The sequence below is a fragment of the Triticum aestivum genome, chromosome 7A, assembly GCF_018294505.1.
Source record: "Triticum aestivum cultivar Chinese Spring chromosome 7A, IWGSC CS RefSeq v2.1, whole genome shotgun sequence".
Lineage (NCBI taxonomy): Eukaryota > Viridiplantae > Streptophyta > Magnoliopsida > Poales > Poaceae > Triticum > Triticum aestivum.
The window spans coordinates 3,740,136-3,756,509 of NC_057812.1; the positions used below are offsets into that span (position 1 = coordinate 3,740,136).

At 45.1% G+C, this 16,374-nt stretch overlaps 2 protein-coding genes across 3 annotated transcripts; one reads left to right on the forward strand and one right to left on the reverse strand.

Annotated features, from left to right (window-relative positions):
* The first annotated feature begins 123 nt into the window (after nt 1-123).
* LOC123150086 (glycine--tRNA ligase, chloroplastic/mitochondrial 2-like) lies at nt 124-7,607 on the forward strand. Its single transcript, XM_044569880.1, has 6 exons — nt 124-129; nt 6,605-6,694; nt 6,953-7,054; nt 7,156-7,237; nt 7,336-7,421; nt 7,509-7,607. Exons 1-6 carry the CDS (start codon nt 124-126, stop codon nt 7,605-7,607), a joined length of 465 nt encoding a protein of 154 aa, XP_044425815.1.
* Nucleotides 7,608-8,088: 481 nt separating this feature from the next.
* LOC123149305 (disease resistance protein RGA5) lies at nt 8,089-15,573 on the reverse strand. 2 transcript variants are annotated; one of them, XM_044568935.1, is made up of 4 exons: nt 14,970-15,573; nt 12,651-13,602; nt 8,610-12,310; nt 8,089-8,512 (listed from the first exon to the last, which is right to left on the reverse strand). In XM_044568935.1, exons 1-3 carry the CDS (start codon nt 15,472-15,474, stop codon nt 10,786-10,788), a joined length of 2,982 nt encoding a protein of 993 aa, XP_044424870.1. In that variant the 5' UTR covers nt 15,475-15,573; the 3' UTR covers nt 8,089-8,512; nt 8,610-10,785. The 2 variants fall into 2 exon arrangements, with proteins under 2 accessions (XP_044424870.1, XP_044424869.1); XM_044568934.1 differs by having other exon boundaries at nt 8,089-8,528.
* Between the last annotated feature and the right edge of the window lie 801 nt (nt 15,574-16,374).

Sequence of the window (16,374 nt, forward strand, 5' to 3'; positions counted from 1 at the left end):
CCGCTTCGTCCAGCGAGGAGCCTGACCCTGAGCTTGGGCTCGGCGGTAGGATCACGGTGCCGGCACTAACTTGGACGACATCGCTCGGGCGCACGCGATCAGAGCCTGATCTCCAGCGTAGACATGGCGGTACGTGACAACAGTTCTAATATGGGTTGCTTTAGTTATTTGTAGGTTATATATAAACTGAGCCCGATCTCTGGATTTACTAATTAGCCAATACTTTCTGTCTCAGGGTCATCTGGCGAGCCCGGTCTTGTACACGGTGCTACTCCAACGCGGAGTATCTTCCCTGCTTAACCGCCCTCTGGCCACCCCGCCACCCTGCCGCCCGCCGGCTACCCTGCCATAGTGCCGCAGCAGCCACTTAGCCGGCGTGCCGGGCAGGCCTTGTGCAGGTGACTGAGGAGGATGCCGCAGTGGCTATGGTGAAGGTCATGCTCGGCCGCGATCTCTTACATATATATGAGGCGGCAGGTCACCGAGGAGGATGCCGCAGTGGCCATGGTGAAGGCAATGCAGAGGCAGAGCAATGTGTCAATATGAGGGGGCCAATGCCCCCCTCCCCAACTTTGAACCAATTTTTGAAAGAAAAAAGGGAGGGCTTACATGGGTGTAAATTGCAAAAACCCACCACAATTGGGGACCCTAATTCCGAAAACCCCTACCATTCAGATTTTTTTTTCAAAAGCCCACCATCTTTGTGATGACAGTTTGCAAAAAACGCTGATCAGTTGATAAAAGTTGTTTGACGGAAAAACTGACAGCTGGGTCCCTCCATATATGATGATGTGGCATGCAAGAACTCACAACGTTTGATTCAAATATGAGGCTGGTGTAGGGCCCACCCATCATTCTCACTCCCACTCTTCTTCCTCCTCTGGTCAATACCAACACACTCGTCATGAACGCATTGGTGCCCTCACCATCATCGTCCCAGCCACGGGTGCTTGCCAGGAGACTCATGAGAGCGGGAGAAATGGAAGGCGGAGCTCACCAGGAGCTTGTAGTCGATGCAGGGGTGGCAGAGGAGCTCGGGTTTCGATGGCTTGGTGCGTGGCGGCTGCTGCCGGAGCTAGCAGGGTGATGACGGGAGGTAGGAGGAGGTTGTGGGGCTCGTCGTGAAGATGCCCTGCGGCACTGGGGTGTTGATGCAAAGCATCTGGGGGACACAGCGAGGTCTGGCGCTTGACTTCCCGACCAAACCGAGCTTCACCTCGCCGAGTGGGCAGGGGAGAGGTCTGGAGCTCGGCCTCGTCGGAGCAGGACGGCGCGATGTGTGTGTCTGAATTTTGCTTCTTCATGTTGATGTGTGTACCTGAATTTTGCTTCTTAAATGTAAACTTAATCACCTAACTGTGATAGTGGCAGGGATGCATATGAGAGAGGCGAAGGTTAGGGTTTTGGCTCCTCCATTCCTGCTAGTCGGATCGGTGTTCCACTCGGCTGTGGCACCCTCTTGGAGAAACATGGATGTGTGTGTGTGTGGGAGGGGGGGGGGAGGGGGGAGCTAGCTACCATCTGGTTTGGGTGGGGCAAATTGTTTGGTTTTGGTACAAGGGGGAGGAGTTGAGATAGCAATGACGGCGTCTCTACTAAATAAGTCCTCCTGGCTCCACCTCTATTCTGGCATTGTGACGTTTGCCAGTGCCGGGAAGCGAATGGAAGTGGGTCTATGCCGTTTGAATCTTCTTGACAGGGGAATTTGTTGATTATCAACAACCGTCGCCACCTCAGCACTTATCATGCAGCAGAAGCTAGGAGCAACATGAAAACAAGAACCCAAGAAGTTGGTTGAATATGCAGACTGAGCTTGTCCTAAATTTATGATTATTCTTTGGTGTTCCTCTTGGAGTTCAGGCACCTAATGAGGTATCACATTTGTGATTGAAAAAGGCCAATTTATGTTTTTGGACTGATCACCTAATTATTATTATCTCATCAATCGGATGTTTGTCAACAAGTTTTCTTATTGTGCTTCATAATCATGAAGTATATTTTTTTTTCAATTCAGGTATGCATTTGCAGCGAATATTGTTCTTTTACTATATGTATAGACCAAGTGTGCTCACAAGTAGCGATGATTGAGCGCCAGAGAGTTGAACGACCTTTTTTAATATTATGAAATTGTATTTTGGTTGACAATTAAAAATATATCCCTACTCTTACATATTTGTGCTTTCTGTATAATTGTAACTCTTTGGAATACAGCAAGTATGTGTGTAGATGATATATGAGAACGTGTTCTAGAGGCTGCCCTCATATTTTCCGCCTTAAATTGTTTATTGGAATGTTATTACTTTTTTCTTCAGCCAAATGTGTTTGGTGAGAAATTTTTTTTCAAATACATAAACAGGTGAACGACTTATAACATTACTTCTGCCAACCTTCACCACTCAATATCTTTTTGTACAATATCTCTTTATTGACTAAAAATTACACTAGATGTTTTATTGTGATGAAGTGTAATAATGCTCAAAAACATTATTGATAGCATATAGTTCCGCATCAATGCGCGGGGAATCATCTAGTTAATATATATGACCTTGCCAAGTATAACTGCATGTGGCCGCATTGCCATGCAGCCAGCCAGCCCACAAGCTCGATGAAAAGGACTTGGGGAGCCGATTCTCCTCATCGACTATGTATAGATACTTGGAGAAGAAACTTGACATCATATCCTATTCTCTCCGTTCCTAAATATTTGTCTTTCTGGAGATTTCAATAAATGATTACATACGGAGCAAAATGAGTGAATTTATATTCTAAAATATGTCTATATACATCCATATGTTGTAGTCTGTTTGAAATCTCTAGAAAGACGAATAGTTGGGAACGGAGGGAGTACATGATAGGAATGATATGAGAGCTAGCCTAGCCATCGTAGCCTTCACGTATGTATGGATGACATGGTGCAAGTTGGATTATTTCGTGCGTGCGCAATTCCTACTCTCAACGTCAGACCTAACACATATCAGTGGTTACCCACTCTTCACCGACTCAACTGAGTTGAGATTTTCCGCATAGCACTCTAGCACGAGTCTTCTTCATCTCGACAAAGTTCGGTGCTTAAATAACTCGTGGGTGATTTTATAAAAAAAATGACAAAAGATAATCATGCTGGGCAGTTTTACCCTGCACCAAATAACCTGTAATTTTCTGCACGCCATAACAAAATGAAGATTTAATATCCTAACGCACAACTCCACTGAGTCATTGCAAACTGCGTTGCCGACTTGTTTGCGAATTGTCCATTGGTGATACCTGTGAATTTGTGGGAATTTTTTCCCCGTGTCCTCCCTTCTGTGCGTGAGGAACCGATGACTTTATATCGGAGGGAGGTAGGGCGATGAGGCTCTCCCGACGATGCGCGCCACCAGGGTTGTTCGGCCGAACGCACCGTCGGGAGAGATATGCGCCAACGCATCTCATCTTGCTATCCTGTCCTCTTTTCAAGCTAACCATCCATCCTTATCTAATCACAAGCGTGCGTGTGACTCCACGAGGTTAGCAACCGAGTTGCCCAACCACTTACACATCAGGTTTAGGGCGTTGCCCGGAATATTTTAATTAAAATATCCATGATTAAGCATGCATCCGGTTCTGTTTCTTTAGTCCACACTACAATGGCCATCTTGAAAGAAATAGGACCGATCTGAATATTCAGTGTGAAACTTAACCGCACTCCACAAATATTCAGCTTCCGTATCACTTGCCACTTGAATAGATTTATTATTTAACTCAAAAATATGACTTCCTAACTTCACCTCATTTTTAATAGCCACACTCCTAGGAGGGCACTAGAAGAATTTAACCCAATTGGTTTGTGTAAATTACCTGTGACTGTGAGCCATCTTCCATTAAACTGCCACTCCTTCCGTCTCCTTTTTAAAACTTAGTGTTCGGACCATCTTCAATAGCAATTGGATGCCAGAAAAAAATGCAGACTCCATCTTCCTCCTGAACTAGCACAGGACGGTGGGAGATGCCGTCCCTCATTGTAGACTGTATTGCGATCGCAAACTAGGACTACCCCCACCTAAATCTGGAAAGCATCAGGAACACTAGCTTCTAGCTACAGATCCAACACTTAGAGATGAAGCCGCGATCAGGGTCTCCACTCAAGCTCTGAAATAGGATGGCTCCGGCACTGGCGCTGGTGCCGCTGCCTGCAAAATCATTCGCTCGCCACCTCTCCGGTTTCTCTCTCTGTCTCTCGACTCCTCTGCTCCAGAGAGACGCCCGCGGTCCAGGGCCATGTGGCTGATTCGGCTGGAATTAAGGGTTCTGTTTCAGGTGACTGTCCTATACTGTGAAACATAGCATTGGCACCTAAGATAGTTTTATAGAGCATAGCGCGACGCCGCAAGTGGACGCCCTGCAGGAATGGTGGCCTTACCCTCGTCGCGGACTCTCAAAACTGGCGTGCAAAGGTTTCGACAGGGTCGTGTGGAGCCTATGGATCAAGCGCAACGCGGGGACATTTGACAACTCGCCGAGCACGGCCGCGCACGTGTGCATTGGCATTGTGGCTGAAGCCAACTTATGGTGTAGAGCTGGCGCTGTGGGGTTGCAATCCTTCTGGAGATAAAGGACTAAGTAGGATTGAAGGCACCTAATCGTTACCACTAGTGCATTGCCGTTCTCCCAACCTGGCTTTGGGGTCTGTAACACCTTGTAAATCCTTCTCGTTCACACAAGTCTTTTGCGTGTTTGCAAAAAAAAAAAAAAGATTATGTGTGTGTGTGAATGATTGATGAACCATGTACAACTGAGCTCGATATGAACAAGAAATGATATACTTTCATGAGTGCTTTGTTTAATTATATGGTAATTTGCCATTGCACCGAAGAGTATGAGTGGAGATATATAATTTTGTGGTGTGGTGTTGCTACCATCAAGTAAGGCACCGAAGAGTTTGATACATCTAGCTGCCATCATTTCGATCGAATATAAAATAAAAGAAAGAGTTTGATACATCTACCATTAGCGTGAGGAGGCTACAGCCAAATATTCAGAGTTGAGAAAACAGAGCAAAAGCAGAAGAAGTTAACTACATCCAACAGAGAAAGCAGAGTTGAGAAACCAGAGCAGAGCAGAGCAGAGCAGAGGAAGTTCAGGTTAAGTCCCTGGGCTTGAAGGTTGCCTGGCGCTGGCACCATCCTTTCCTAGAGCTCGGGTCAGGGCGTCGCGGCTTGATCTCTAAGTGTTAGGTATGGGTGTAAAAGAGGATAGGCAACATCTGCGTCCATCCTGTTGTCGGAAGGAGGAAGATTGTCTGGCCCCAACAAGAGTAGGATACCTCAAGACACAGGCAAACATTCAAAGCTCAGGAAACAGAGCAAAAGCAGAGGAAACAACATGCAAGTATTCCGAGTCCATCTTTGTCCTCTGCATTATGCTTTCGCGAAGCTCGCTGATGACCCATCAACCTGACGAAGATAAGTCGCTGGAGCTCAACAGAGTTTGCAATCAAGGCCCTGGGCTCGAAAGGCAGACAGAATTAACAGCTTCATCATCACGGGATCTCCCGTGGGTGAGCAGGCCGGATGCATGAATGACAGTTCACGGTTGACATTCCTGTTGTGGATTCTTCAGATTCTGAATACATAAATTCAGAAACAAGCACACTCGGTTTCGCTCATCATACTTTCTGCCTGGGCCTCCTCTTCAAGTCTGAATTTTCTGCTCAAGGATTCCTTCTGTCTGATAATTGTTCAGCTTTGCTTCACAAATCTGAGCCTTTTGTTTGGCAGGCTGCACGTCCTTTTTGGAAAACATGTTTAGTATTTGTATTCTGCAGAACACTCTTCGTCTAGGGACATATATATAGCAAGGTGTGCTGATCTGCATGCTAGAGGTAGAAGGTTGTTCAGTAGATTCTTTTGTTCAGCATATTCTTATTTTATCTGGCGATTTTTTTTTCCAAAAAACAGAGGCTGGATAGTCCTTGCGGTTGCTGACAGGTACTTCCTGCACATATATTGCCGTTGTTAATCAGACGCTGAATTGAAAACATATTTTTTTGGTACATACAGAGAACCACGAGAGTCTGCTAATGATATCTTTATTTTTACATATTAGACTGCCTAGTGGGTCAGTTTGGAGCTGGATGTCAGCCAAGTTCTTCAAATGATACATTTGGACTGAGAAGGATCTCTTATGGACTGGTAAGGAAAGATGACACTGCACATACCATTGCATACGAAATATTCTCATAATATATTTTATACATGTCCAAATACTGGTTGAGAACAAGAAGAACTTTGACCTCACGAAGGCCTTCACCTTGGCGGCAGACGTTCAGCCTATAAGAATAGACAGTGACGTAATAAATGAGGTCAGTATATATTTCAGATTCATCACTATGTAGTTTGTTCATGAATACATGGTTTATGAGAAGTGTGATAAAATTATTCTTAGGTAGTACAATTTGTAACACGGAGACTGGAACATTTTTTGGTAAGTATCTTCTTGACCTGTCATAACAACATCCTCTTAGAATGTACTGAGGATAGACATATAAACATTGTTATAAAACCTGTATGTGAGTAAAATTCCATGTCTTTTTTAACTGACTCGTTGTTTCCTCATTTTGTATCAGGTGGACGAAGGAATTAACTATGAAATAGTCCGGTCAGTGCTTATGGAGCGTGCAAACTGCCCTTACCTAGCATCACAAACGGCAGCTGAAGTAAGAAATCATATATTGCTAAACCTTAAGATCAATTTTTTAATGCTCTGTGGATTAGAAGCTAATTTCAAAGACTGTATTTGTAACCTGGAACTCCATATTATGCGGAATATCTGTGTTTACGTTTTACGTGTTTACTAACTTGCTGGAATTTATTGAAGCATCCTGAGTTTTTGGTTGATGGTTTTGCTATGTGGACACTTGCAACATTTTGAGTCAATAAAAATGCCCTTTATCGAAAAATGTGGACACTTGCAGATGGAAGCTTTTTCAAGAACTGAAGATTTTCCAAAAATTGTCAAGGCGTATTCAAGGCCAGTTCGAATTATACGTGGGAAGCAAGTTGAGTCTGCTTGGGAGGTATGAGCTGCTTTAGCGTAGACATGTACCAACGCAATTCTTTATAACATACTCAAAGTGCAGCTTGAGTCATGAACCAAGCTTGCTGATGCGATATGCAGGTCGACGCAAGCGCATTCCAGAAAGAAGAAGAAAAGGCCTTGTGGAGCGCCTACTTGGAGGCTGCCGATAAGATCCATCCTGGTACACAACTCTACTATTCTCATTTCTCAAAATGACATGTTTCAGATCTGCAGTTCATGCTGCTCACCTGTGCTCTATTCTGTTCACTGCCATTGCAGGAGTCGACATCAAAACCTTCGCCGAGGCATTCCTGCTTCTGATACAACCCCTGGAGGATTTCTTCAACAATGTTTTCGTCATGGCGGTGAGCACAAATCTATGTGTTAGTGTATATATGCACATATCTATACCTTTGCTAATTAAACTTGTATGGTGATGGCCCATGGAACAGGAAGACGAGAGGATCCGCAACAATCGGCTGGCACTGTTGCAAAAGATTGCGAGTTTGACCAAGGGGATCGCCGACCTCTCGGTTTTACCAGGGTTTTAGTTAGCCTTGGAGCAAGCAGGCGGTCGAGATAGAGGGTACGTCCCATTTTTGAGCTGGTGTCCTCAAGTTGGAGCCATTTTTTATTCTTCTTGTGTGTTGTGTTGCTGATATTATTTGGGATCCTCTTTGATTGGAGGATGGGGACCCAGGAAAAACCTATTTGGCATTCATTTAGATCTTACCAGTTTCAAGCAGATCGGGCGGGTGCTCCCTGACGTTGATATTTGTTTGTTGGTGTATAAATTTTCTTTTAAGAAGATTGAAACAGTTGGAGCTAGCCTTCCTTCTGTCTGTTTAAGAAGAGAGATGTATAATATGTAGACGGATATACTCGTAATCTAATTAATTCCAACTGCTTACTCTTATCAATCAGTACATACCCCCCCCCCCAGCTACTTAGTGATCTAAACGATCTTATATTACTGTGTACCTGTGAAACACTATATAATATAATTTCTGCTTGAGCGTTAGCTCGATCACAAACAAACAAGAAAACTCGTCACATTTATTATTATTACATAATAAGAAGAGAGTTTTGATAACAATTAAGTGCATGATAAAACCTACTCTAGTAGATACGAGGATCAAATTGTTGGGCTCCCTTCAAAGCGATTACTTACTATTAAATAAATTACATGACAATACCGAGCCCTAATTCAAAGTGTTCCACCACTTGCACGGTGCAAGGCAGACGCACCTTTGAAGTGCCATATAGATACAGGTGCCTTTGAAGGGCCAACTCAACTTGGAAGCCTTGGTTGTATATGACAATGGAAATTAAGCAACAGCTAGCTAGCATAAGATGGAGAAAGCCTGAAGAAGAAGAGCCATAGATATATAGTTGAAGATGGTTGCAGATAGATTTGAGGCAGTCATTAATTACGACGATGAAATAACCAACCAACCTGCAAATTAGGACGACTGTACAAGTAAGTGCATTAGTTAGCTATATATAGTGGCGGTAATAAATAAAACAAGGAAAGAGCCAAGAGTATGTATTACCTCGGCAATACTCGTCAAGAAACCCAATCACCTTTCTTCCTCTTCGTGGATCTCCTCCTCCTCGATCTCGCTGGCCGTCCCACTGCCGGAAACCTTTCTGCTCTCGTTCGCTGGAAAAGTCTCTTCCTCCTCCTCCTGGATCTCGCCCCTCCCACCATTTGGAGTGTCATTGATCTCGCTTGTTCCACTGCTGGAAGACTGTGCGCTCTCCTCGTTCGCTGGAAAGTCCTCATCCTCGCGGCCAGAGACACGAAAGCAGATCTCTCTGGGATGCTCCTGGGCTTCTTTCCTCACGACGTCAATCATGGCGCTCATGCACGGGCTCCTGCTCTCTGCTGCTCCTCCGTACCATTCCTTGCTGCATCTAAATTCGACCCACCAGAGGTCTCGGAGGTGCTTGATACCCAGCTGAGGGTCTTTATTTGCAGGTGCAGGTGGCCCACCGTAGAACTGGAACTCGAAGACGAGCTTTTGCAGCTCCGGCATCGCTCCTTCCTGGAAGGTGACAACCCGTGGCATGCGGCTGTCAACAACGAGTTCCCTCAGGCATGGGAACCCTTCACGGCTGATGGCTATGGGATCTCTCGGGACAACTTCCAACCTTAGCGTGAGAAATTTCAGGTTGGGCATCTCCCGCAGAATCTTGAGATCCTGCTCCTCCAGTTTGCACATCCTGATGTCCAAGGACCCAAGGTCCTTGAAGTGATCCTTGATCCACCCTGGAATTCCCATATGTTTTCTGCCAACGATTAGCCCGCCACTTTCATTCAACCAATCAATAAGTTGAACGGACAGGATCTCCCCGGCTAACTCGGACACAAGATCACTCTTCTTCCAGGCTTGGCGGACGCACTCGGGCACTCCCTCCAATTTCAAGAGCTGACTAGCTTCCCAAGGCAGTGCACTGATGGTATCGTCTAATTTCAAAATCTCCAGCTTCTTGAGCCCTTCGATTTCCCTTGGTATCTTCGTCACCCCTGTACCACTCAAGAGCAGCCGCTTCAAATTCTGCAGTTTCCACATCTCACGAGGCAGCTGTGTGAGCCCTCCGTTGAAACTCAGGTCCAAGGTCTCTAAAGGCTGCAGGTCCCCAATTTCATTGCCTAGCCTTGTGATGCCTGCTGCACACACCACCAGTGCTTTCAAATGCTGCAACTTCCCAATCTCCGGAGGCAGCTCTTTGAGCTTGGTGCACTGCAGGTTCAGATTCTCCAAATTCTGGAGGTTCCCGATCTCACGTGGCAGCTCCGTCAGCCTCGTCTAGCTCAGGTCCAGAGTCTCTAATTGTTGCAGACCCCCTATCTCCCTGGGCAGCTCTGTCAGCTTTCAGTTCGGACTCATGGCCAGAGTCTTCAATTGTTGTAGGTCCCTAATCTCACTGGGCAACTCTGTGATCGATGTGAATCTTACCTGCAAAGTCTCCAGATGCTGTAGCCTTGCTATTTCCGGCGGTATCTCACTGATTCCTGTCCCTTCTAGGCCGAATAGGTGCCTCACACGGAGCAGTCCACATATATCCTTCACATGCTGATTTCCAAGGGCCTCGAAATCCAGAACAGATATCCAAAGAGACTGTACGAATTTAAGATAATGATGATGATATTGAAGATCCAACACTCGCACACGTTCCAACTTCTCAAAAGGGACACATCTCTCAGCACCTTCAAAAACAACAAGTGATCGAATCTGGGACCAATCCAGTTCCAACAAGGTATCCACCACCTGCACCTCACCATCATCAACTTGATAATCGTCGATGCATAGCCGATGGACTCGACATGCATATGCCAATCTGATGTCGGAACTGCAAGTAATGAAATTATCTTCACGCGATTTCCATCTAAGGAAATTTCGCATCATCGGGTTCATTTGGTAGTAGGGCATGTCCGATAAACCCTCTAGACGCAGCATCAACCCTCTGTTGCAAAGCTCTTCAAGATAACCTTTTGCTATATCCTCTTTATAAGTAAATCCTTCAGCAACCCATCGCATGACCAAATCATTCATGTGAAAAGGGTAATTCTCAGGGTATACACTGCAGTACAACAAGCAGGTCTTCAACATATGGTGAGGAAGATCGGCGTAGCCAAGCTGCAAACTCTCTACCAACGGTTCAAACCCTTGTGTGTTCTGAAATCCATTTCTCTTAACTTGCTTCTCAATCATATCTTGCACATTACATGCCTTTACATGTACTCCTAGTTGTTCTTGTTGCTCTCGGACCATTGCCATTGCTGAAAACATGCAAAGTAGTGCTGACGGCACACCACCACAATTTTTTATTTTTTTGCGGGTGATCCAAAACCCACTTAACTCTTGCTTTTGATGCGTCACCATAGCTAACCGAGGATCCGTGAGCCACCAGTTTTATAGCTTTCAGGCTTTCATGTTCATACCTTAAATAATCCATAGCATGCATGTTTCTCTTCAGATGGTCGTAATCTGAAGAAAGCGGTGTAGAAATGCAAAGATCCTGCAGGTGGTTCGGCCTGCAAAGGCTCAGACCGTCACCGACAGCCCAATCCAGCATATTTGTGTCAGGAGGAAGACCGAGGTGCAACAAGCGTGTGAGATATATAATGTCCCATGGAACATAAGTGCCTCTTGGTGTATCCATCACATCCAGTGTTTCCAAACACTGCAGCCCTCTCATACGGTTTGGAAGTTTTATGCAGACATCACAAACAATCTTCAGATATCTCAGATGGAACAGTTCTGATACTCTAGAGAGGTCTATGGACAGGTCTTGGTTACCATGACGACGACCAGACAGCTGAAGGTTTAGAACACGAACAAGCTTGAACTCTGCAATGCAAGGCATGCACTCTGGTAATCCAAAAACTCCAAGTGAACGTACTTGCGACTTTCTGATGTTTGCTGGAATCTTGGCATATTTTGCATCACCAAGTTGAAGAGAGAGTCGATGGATCTTATGAGAAAGTGCCAAAATCTTCCGATTGTGATCTACTACCACAACGAAATTCTCTTCTGCAGACTTGTGTGCAATAAAATCATGTACCAAGTCATGCACTGTGCAGGACACCACCTCATTGTTGAAGTTCATATACATGGGCTGGATGAATCTTCTATCAACAAGCTCATCGAAATACATCCCTGCAACTTCCTCCATGTTTTGCCCTTCACTTGTAGAAATAAACCTTTCAGCCACCCATTGCTTCACCAGGTCATGTTTGAAGATTATGGAGCCCTCTGGATACATACAGAGCTGGAGCAAGCATGTCTTGAGGTAATGAGGAAGGCTGTTGTAGCTCAGGTTTAGTACTTGTTTCGTTCTTTCTGAAGTCGAATTTGATGACAAACAAGACACTAACGAATCATGTATGTGTGTCAACAAATCCACTGATAAAGAAGGCTGGTTTGCCAGCAGACTAGCAATGCTGATGGTGGCTAGCGGCAAACCACCACATATTTCTACAATTTGGCTTGAAACTTGTTTGAATTCTTCAGGACAGTCACTTTCAGAACCAAAAAGCCTGTCAAAGAATAGCTTCCTTGAGTGATCATCATCCAAAGGATTCATCTCAAAAACTTGTTCTGGGTCATCACTGCAACATGCTAATGCAACATCTTCAATTTGTGTAGTTGTTATTATTCTGCTTCCTTGACTACACTTGGGGAAAAGCTGATTAATAACATCCCATGCTGCTGTATCCCGTAAATCATCAACAACAATAAGATACCTGCATGTCAAGAATGCACGCATGTCACATTTATGCGTCAGGCTAACAGTAACAACAGTTAGATATGCGTCAGGACTTATGATATTAACCTGAAGTTAAATGTTACTGCGAGCATCAAGTTAGTGCTGACTTTTTCAGCTCACTGTAAAGCTTGTTTGAGAAACATCTTTCCAGAAATTGACTATATATCATCATGCCATTTTTTTTGTGTGTGAAAAACAAAAGAGCAACCTGTAGGAATTCAATCTAGATGCGATTCTGGACCATGTGGAAAATAAGAAGTGCATACTATGCTATACAACTAGTACATACTATTTGCATGTGGAAAATAAGTAAGTACCTATTGCCATGTAGACAATTCCTGATATTTTCAGCAGTAATGTGAAGTTCATCAGAAGCGTCTTGGCTTGCTTGGGGCTGCTTCCGCTGGATTTGTGATAGCATGTCACAGAAAAGCCTCTTCATATCAGGCTTTTTGGACACCCGGATGAAAGCCCGACATTGGAATTGCCTCCCAATTTTATTGTACAACACTTTGGCAAGCATTGTTTTACCAAGACATCCAGACCCGTGAATAGACACCACCTTGAGCTGCTGATTCTCATCATTAGCCAGCTGGGAGTTGATAAACTTGCTCATCCAACCATCAATTACTAGGCCGGACAAAGTTTTCTCACAAGGGGGTGGCGGCAGTGGCATCATAGGCCCAACAGACGAAAATCTACGCGCCATCAAGGTGCTACAATGGTGGAGTTGGTACCTCTCATACCGTCCTACCACCTCCTGGGCATAGATCCTGAATTCCGATACCTTTTCAACCATCTGCTGGTACCACTTGAGCCTCCTTGGAGCACGAATGACATCAACATGAATGATTTTGGGGATAACATGTCCTGACACATCAGGAGCTGCATATTCAATCTGTTTCTGCCACTTTAGCCTCATGGGAATCCTAACATGAGTCATCTTGTGGATAGATTTGTAGCCAGGAGACTCGGGGGGCACAAAGTTATCAATACAATCTAGGATGTCATAAGATAACTCATGTGCCTCTCTCATCCAGCACTTGGCTGACAGGGGAGGGTCCTCCACCTCTAACAGATCTTCAAGGTATGTGCCTATTTCTTCAAGATCATCTTTGAGGTGCGGCGACCTATCATTGACCCCTTTGGTCAGCTTGCATCCATGAGGACCTAGCATCATGTCAAGCTTCTTAAGAAGAGGTCTCATGGCGCCCAGAGAAACACTGAAACTGGCATCCATCTCTCTGCTTACACCTCCCATTGAAACATCTGAAAAGAAACATAGACAAGAAAGAACAATTTAATTTACAGAACGGATGTTGCATGTACTACATACTAACTACGAGTACTTTCACACTCGCTTCTATTTCTATTCACATAACAGACATTCAGAAAAGGCAAATTATATCGATTTTGTACTCTGTACTTCACTCATCATCTCCACCAACACATTTAAATTGCAGAAAAATCAAATTTCTTGTAGACATTTTCTTGATAAAGGGTGGATTTATTGACCTAAATCAAGCATCAGAGATGCAAACAGAATCAGCACACGCCCGTTGTCTGCATGAAGATCACACAGGCAAAGAGAAACTTCATAAAAGACTGAGACTCTGCCTAGTTTATGCACCTAGTTTGGCTGGCAATCCAATCGGGCTATATATGTAATCTTGTGTCCGACCGGTCGTGCTCGTGTTTTATTTTTATTTTTTGTTTTTGTCAGGTACTAGATGACTTGAACTTGTTTTCACATTTAATAAAATTGGTTTGTGTGCATCGGATGCATACACATGATTTAGTGTGTTTGTTCACTCATTTCAGTCTGTATGTAGTGTATATTAAAAATATCAAAAACATCTTATATCTATGAACGGATGGAGTATTTAAAACAAATGCCACCACCACAAATCTACTAAATGTTTTATCCAAGCGATTTGTTCATGCGGAAGGTGGGTGGCGTGCGGCCGGTTGAGCCGTATCCTACGAGTTTTGTTAATTACTACCTCCATCGTGATTTATTTATTGGTCCCATTCGTATTTTGTGTCTAATTTGATCTTAGATTTCATCAACAAAATGTTAATGCATGTACCCCAAAATAATATCACGGGAAACTATGTTCACATACAAATTCAACGATATAATTTTTGGTGACATGCATTATTATCTCATAGTTAAATGTATGGTTAAAATTTAGCACAAAATACGAAGGGGACCAATAAACCAGGACGGTGGTAGTATTGGTTTGATATTTTTTTAAAGGTAGATCAATTCCTGGCCTCTACATCGGTTGATGTGCACAATCATATATGACTGATTATTCAGTGATGGCAAGCAAAGTTAAGCATCGATGCTGAACAAATCGGCCACTAAACGTGGTTTCCAAGGTTACCACAAAATTTCGAGCAAATTTCAAACGAATTTTGTAATTGAATTTTGAATTCAAATTCTTTTGAAATACTAGAAATAGGTAGCACTTGAACTTATATTTGTCATAAAAGAACTACTAGCTCAGTGGAACGTTGTCTATGCGCATGCTGTCAGGTGCTGCCATACTTTATTTTTCTTTTCTTTTTGTATACGAGCAAGAATACTACTAGTAGAGGGATAAGAAGGAAGGAGATAAAGGAAGTGTCACCTTGGGTTGGATAGAAAAGGACGACCCTCTCCTCCGCCTCCTCAGTAATGCCATGATCCAGCATCTTGTTGCGAGATTCCCTGCACTTTGGGCACGGCTCGGAGCCGACCGTCTTACAGGCTTGGCAGACGAAGGCGCGGCTCGGCCTTGGGGCGGCGTTGAGGAGAGGCCGCAGCCCACCGGCCTGGTGCAGCTGCCTGACATCGTCAGGGCCACCGACGAGCCGGCCGCCCACGAGGAGCTGCGGGAGGGAGAAGGCGCAGCCCCGAGCCGCGAGCAACGACTTGAGATCGCTGCGGTGCGCTTTGCTCCTGGACACGTCGCGCACGTCCACGGCCAGGCCGTAGCCGCGCAGCAGGGCGCACAAGGCGTAGCGGTCGGCGGAGGTGCGCCCTCTGCGGCGCGATGCTGAAGCTGACGCCGTGTAGAGAAATACCTCCGGCTGCAGCTCCTCCTTGCCGTGCGGATGCGGCCGGGACGAGGAGCTGTCGCCAGGATCATACATGTCCGGCGGCCTCCTCACCGAAGAGAGGGCTGTGGCGAGATGAGAGCGGTAGCAGATTGAGACGGGGACAAGTGATGCATCCTCATGTGGGTCCACTTTGCATTGACGCGAAACATACCCTTTTAGTTTTGGGAGTACCTAGAACTCATCTAGATGAGACGTAATTTGGTCTCATTCACCTGGAAAACAAGAACGGATACAACCCACGTCAACACACACGCATCTTATAACACCACATTCAATGGCTATAAAAGGTGAATGAGACCAAATTAAATCTCATCTAGATGAGTTCTAGCAAAACTGTTTAGTTTTACCGTCGTATGGACGGACCCATAAGTTTTTCACACAAAAACCCAAACAACAGTTTCACAAATTCAAAGCTTCGTGCTCCACAGCAACCGGCCGGCCACCAGCGAAGGCTTCTCCAACGGCAACTCGTAAATTTTCTCTCACATTCATTCATGGACTGGTCTTTCCGTCCATAGATACGGGAGGCCGTCATTCAACCATAGCCGTGTATATTTCAACCGCATTTAAACCAACCGGACAAATTTCATGCAAAACGACGGATTTCATTAAAATTCAGAGATAATTTACATAAACTAATCGATATTTCAACCGTTTAACTATAAAACAAACAAAAACATAACCCTATAATGGACTACCACCTCGTACGCGTGACCGCCCTGCCCTGCCGCACCAACGTCGCCGTCCGTCACTGTCGTTGTCGTCCCTCTAGCGCCGGTACGTCGCCAGAGGGCCGCGACATCCTTGTCCGGCAGCTGCTTGCCGCTCGCGTGGGAGCCTCTCTGCCTCCTGCTACGCTATGCGGAGGGCCGCTGCGACCACTGTTGACGTGGCCTTCGAAGCCCTGGTGGCGGCCTTGCCGCGACCGACGTT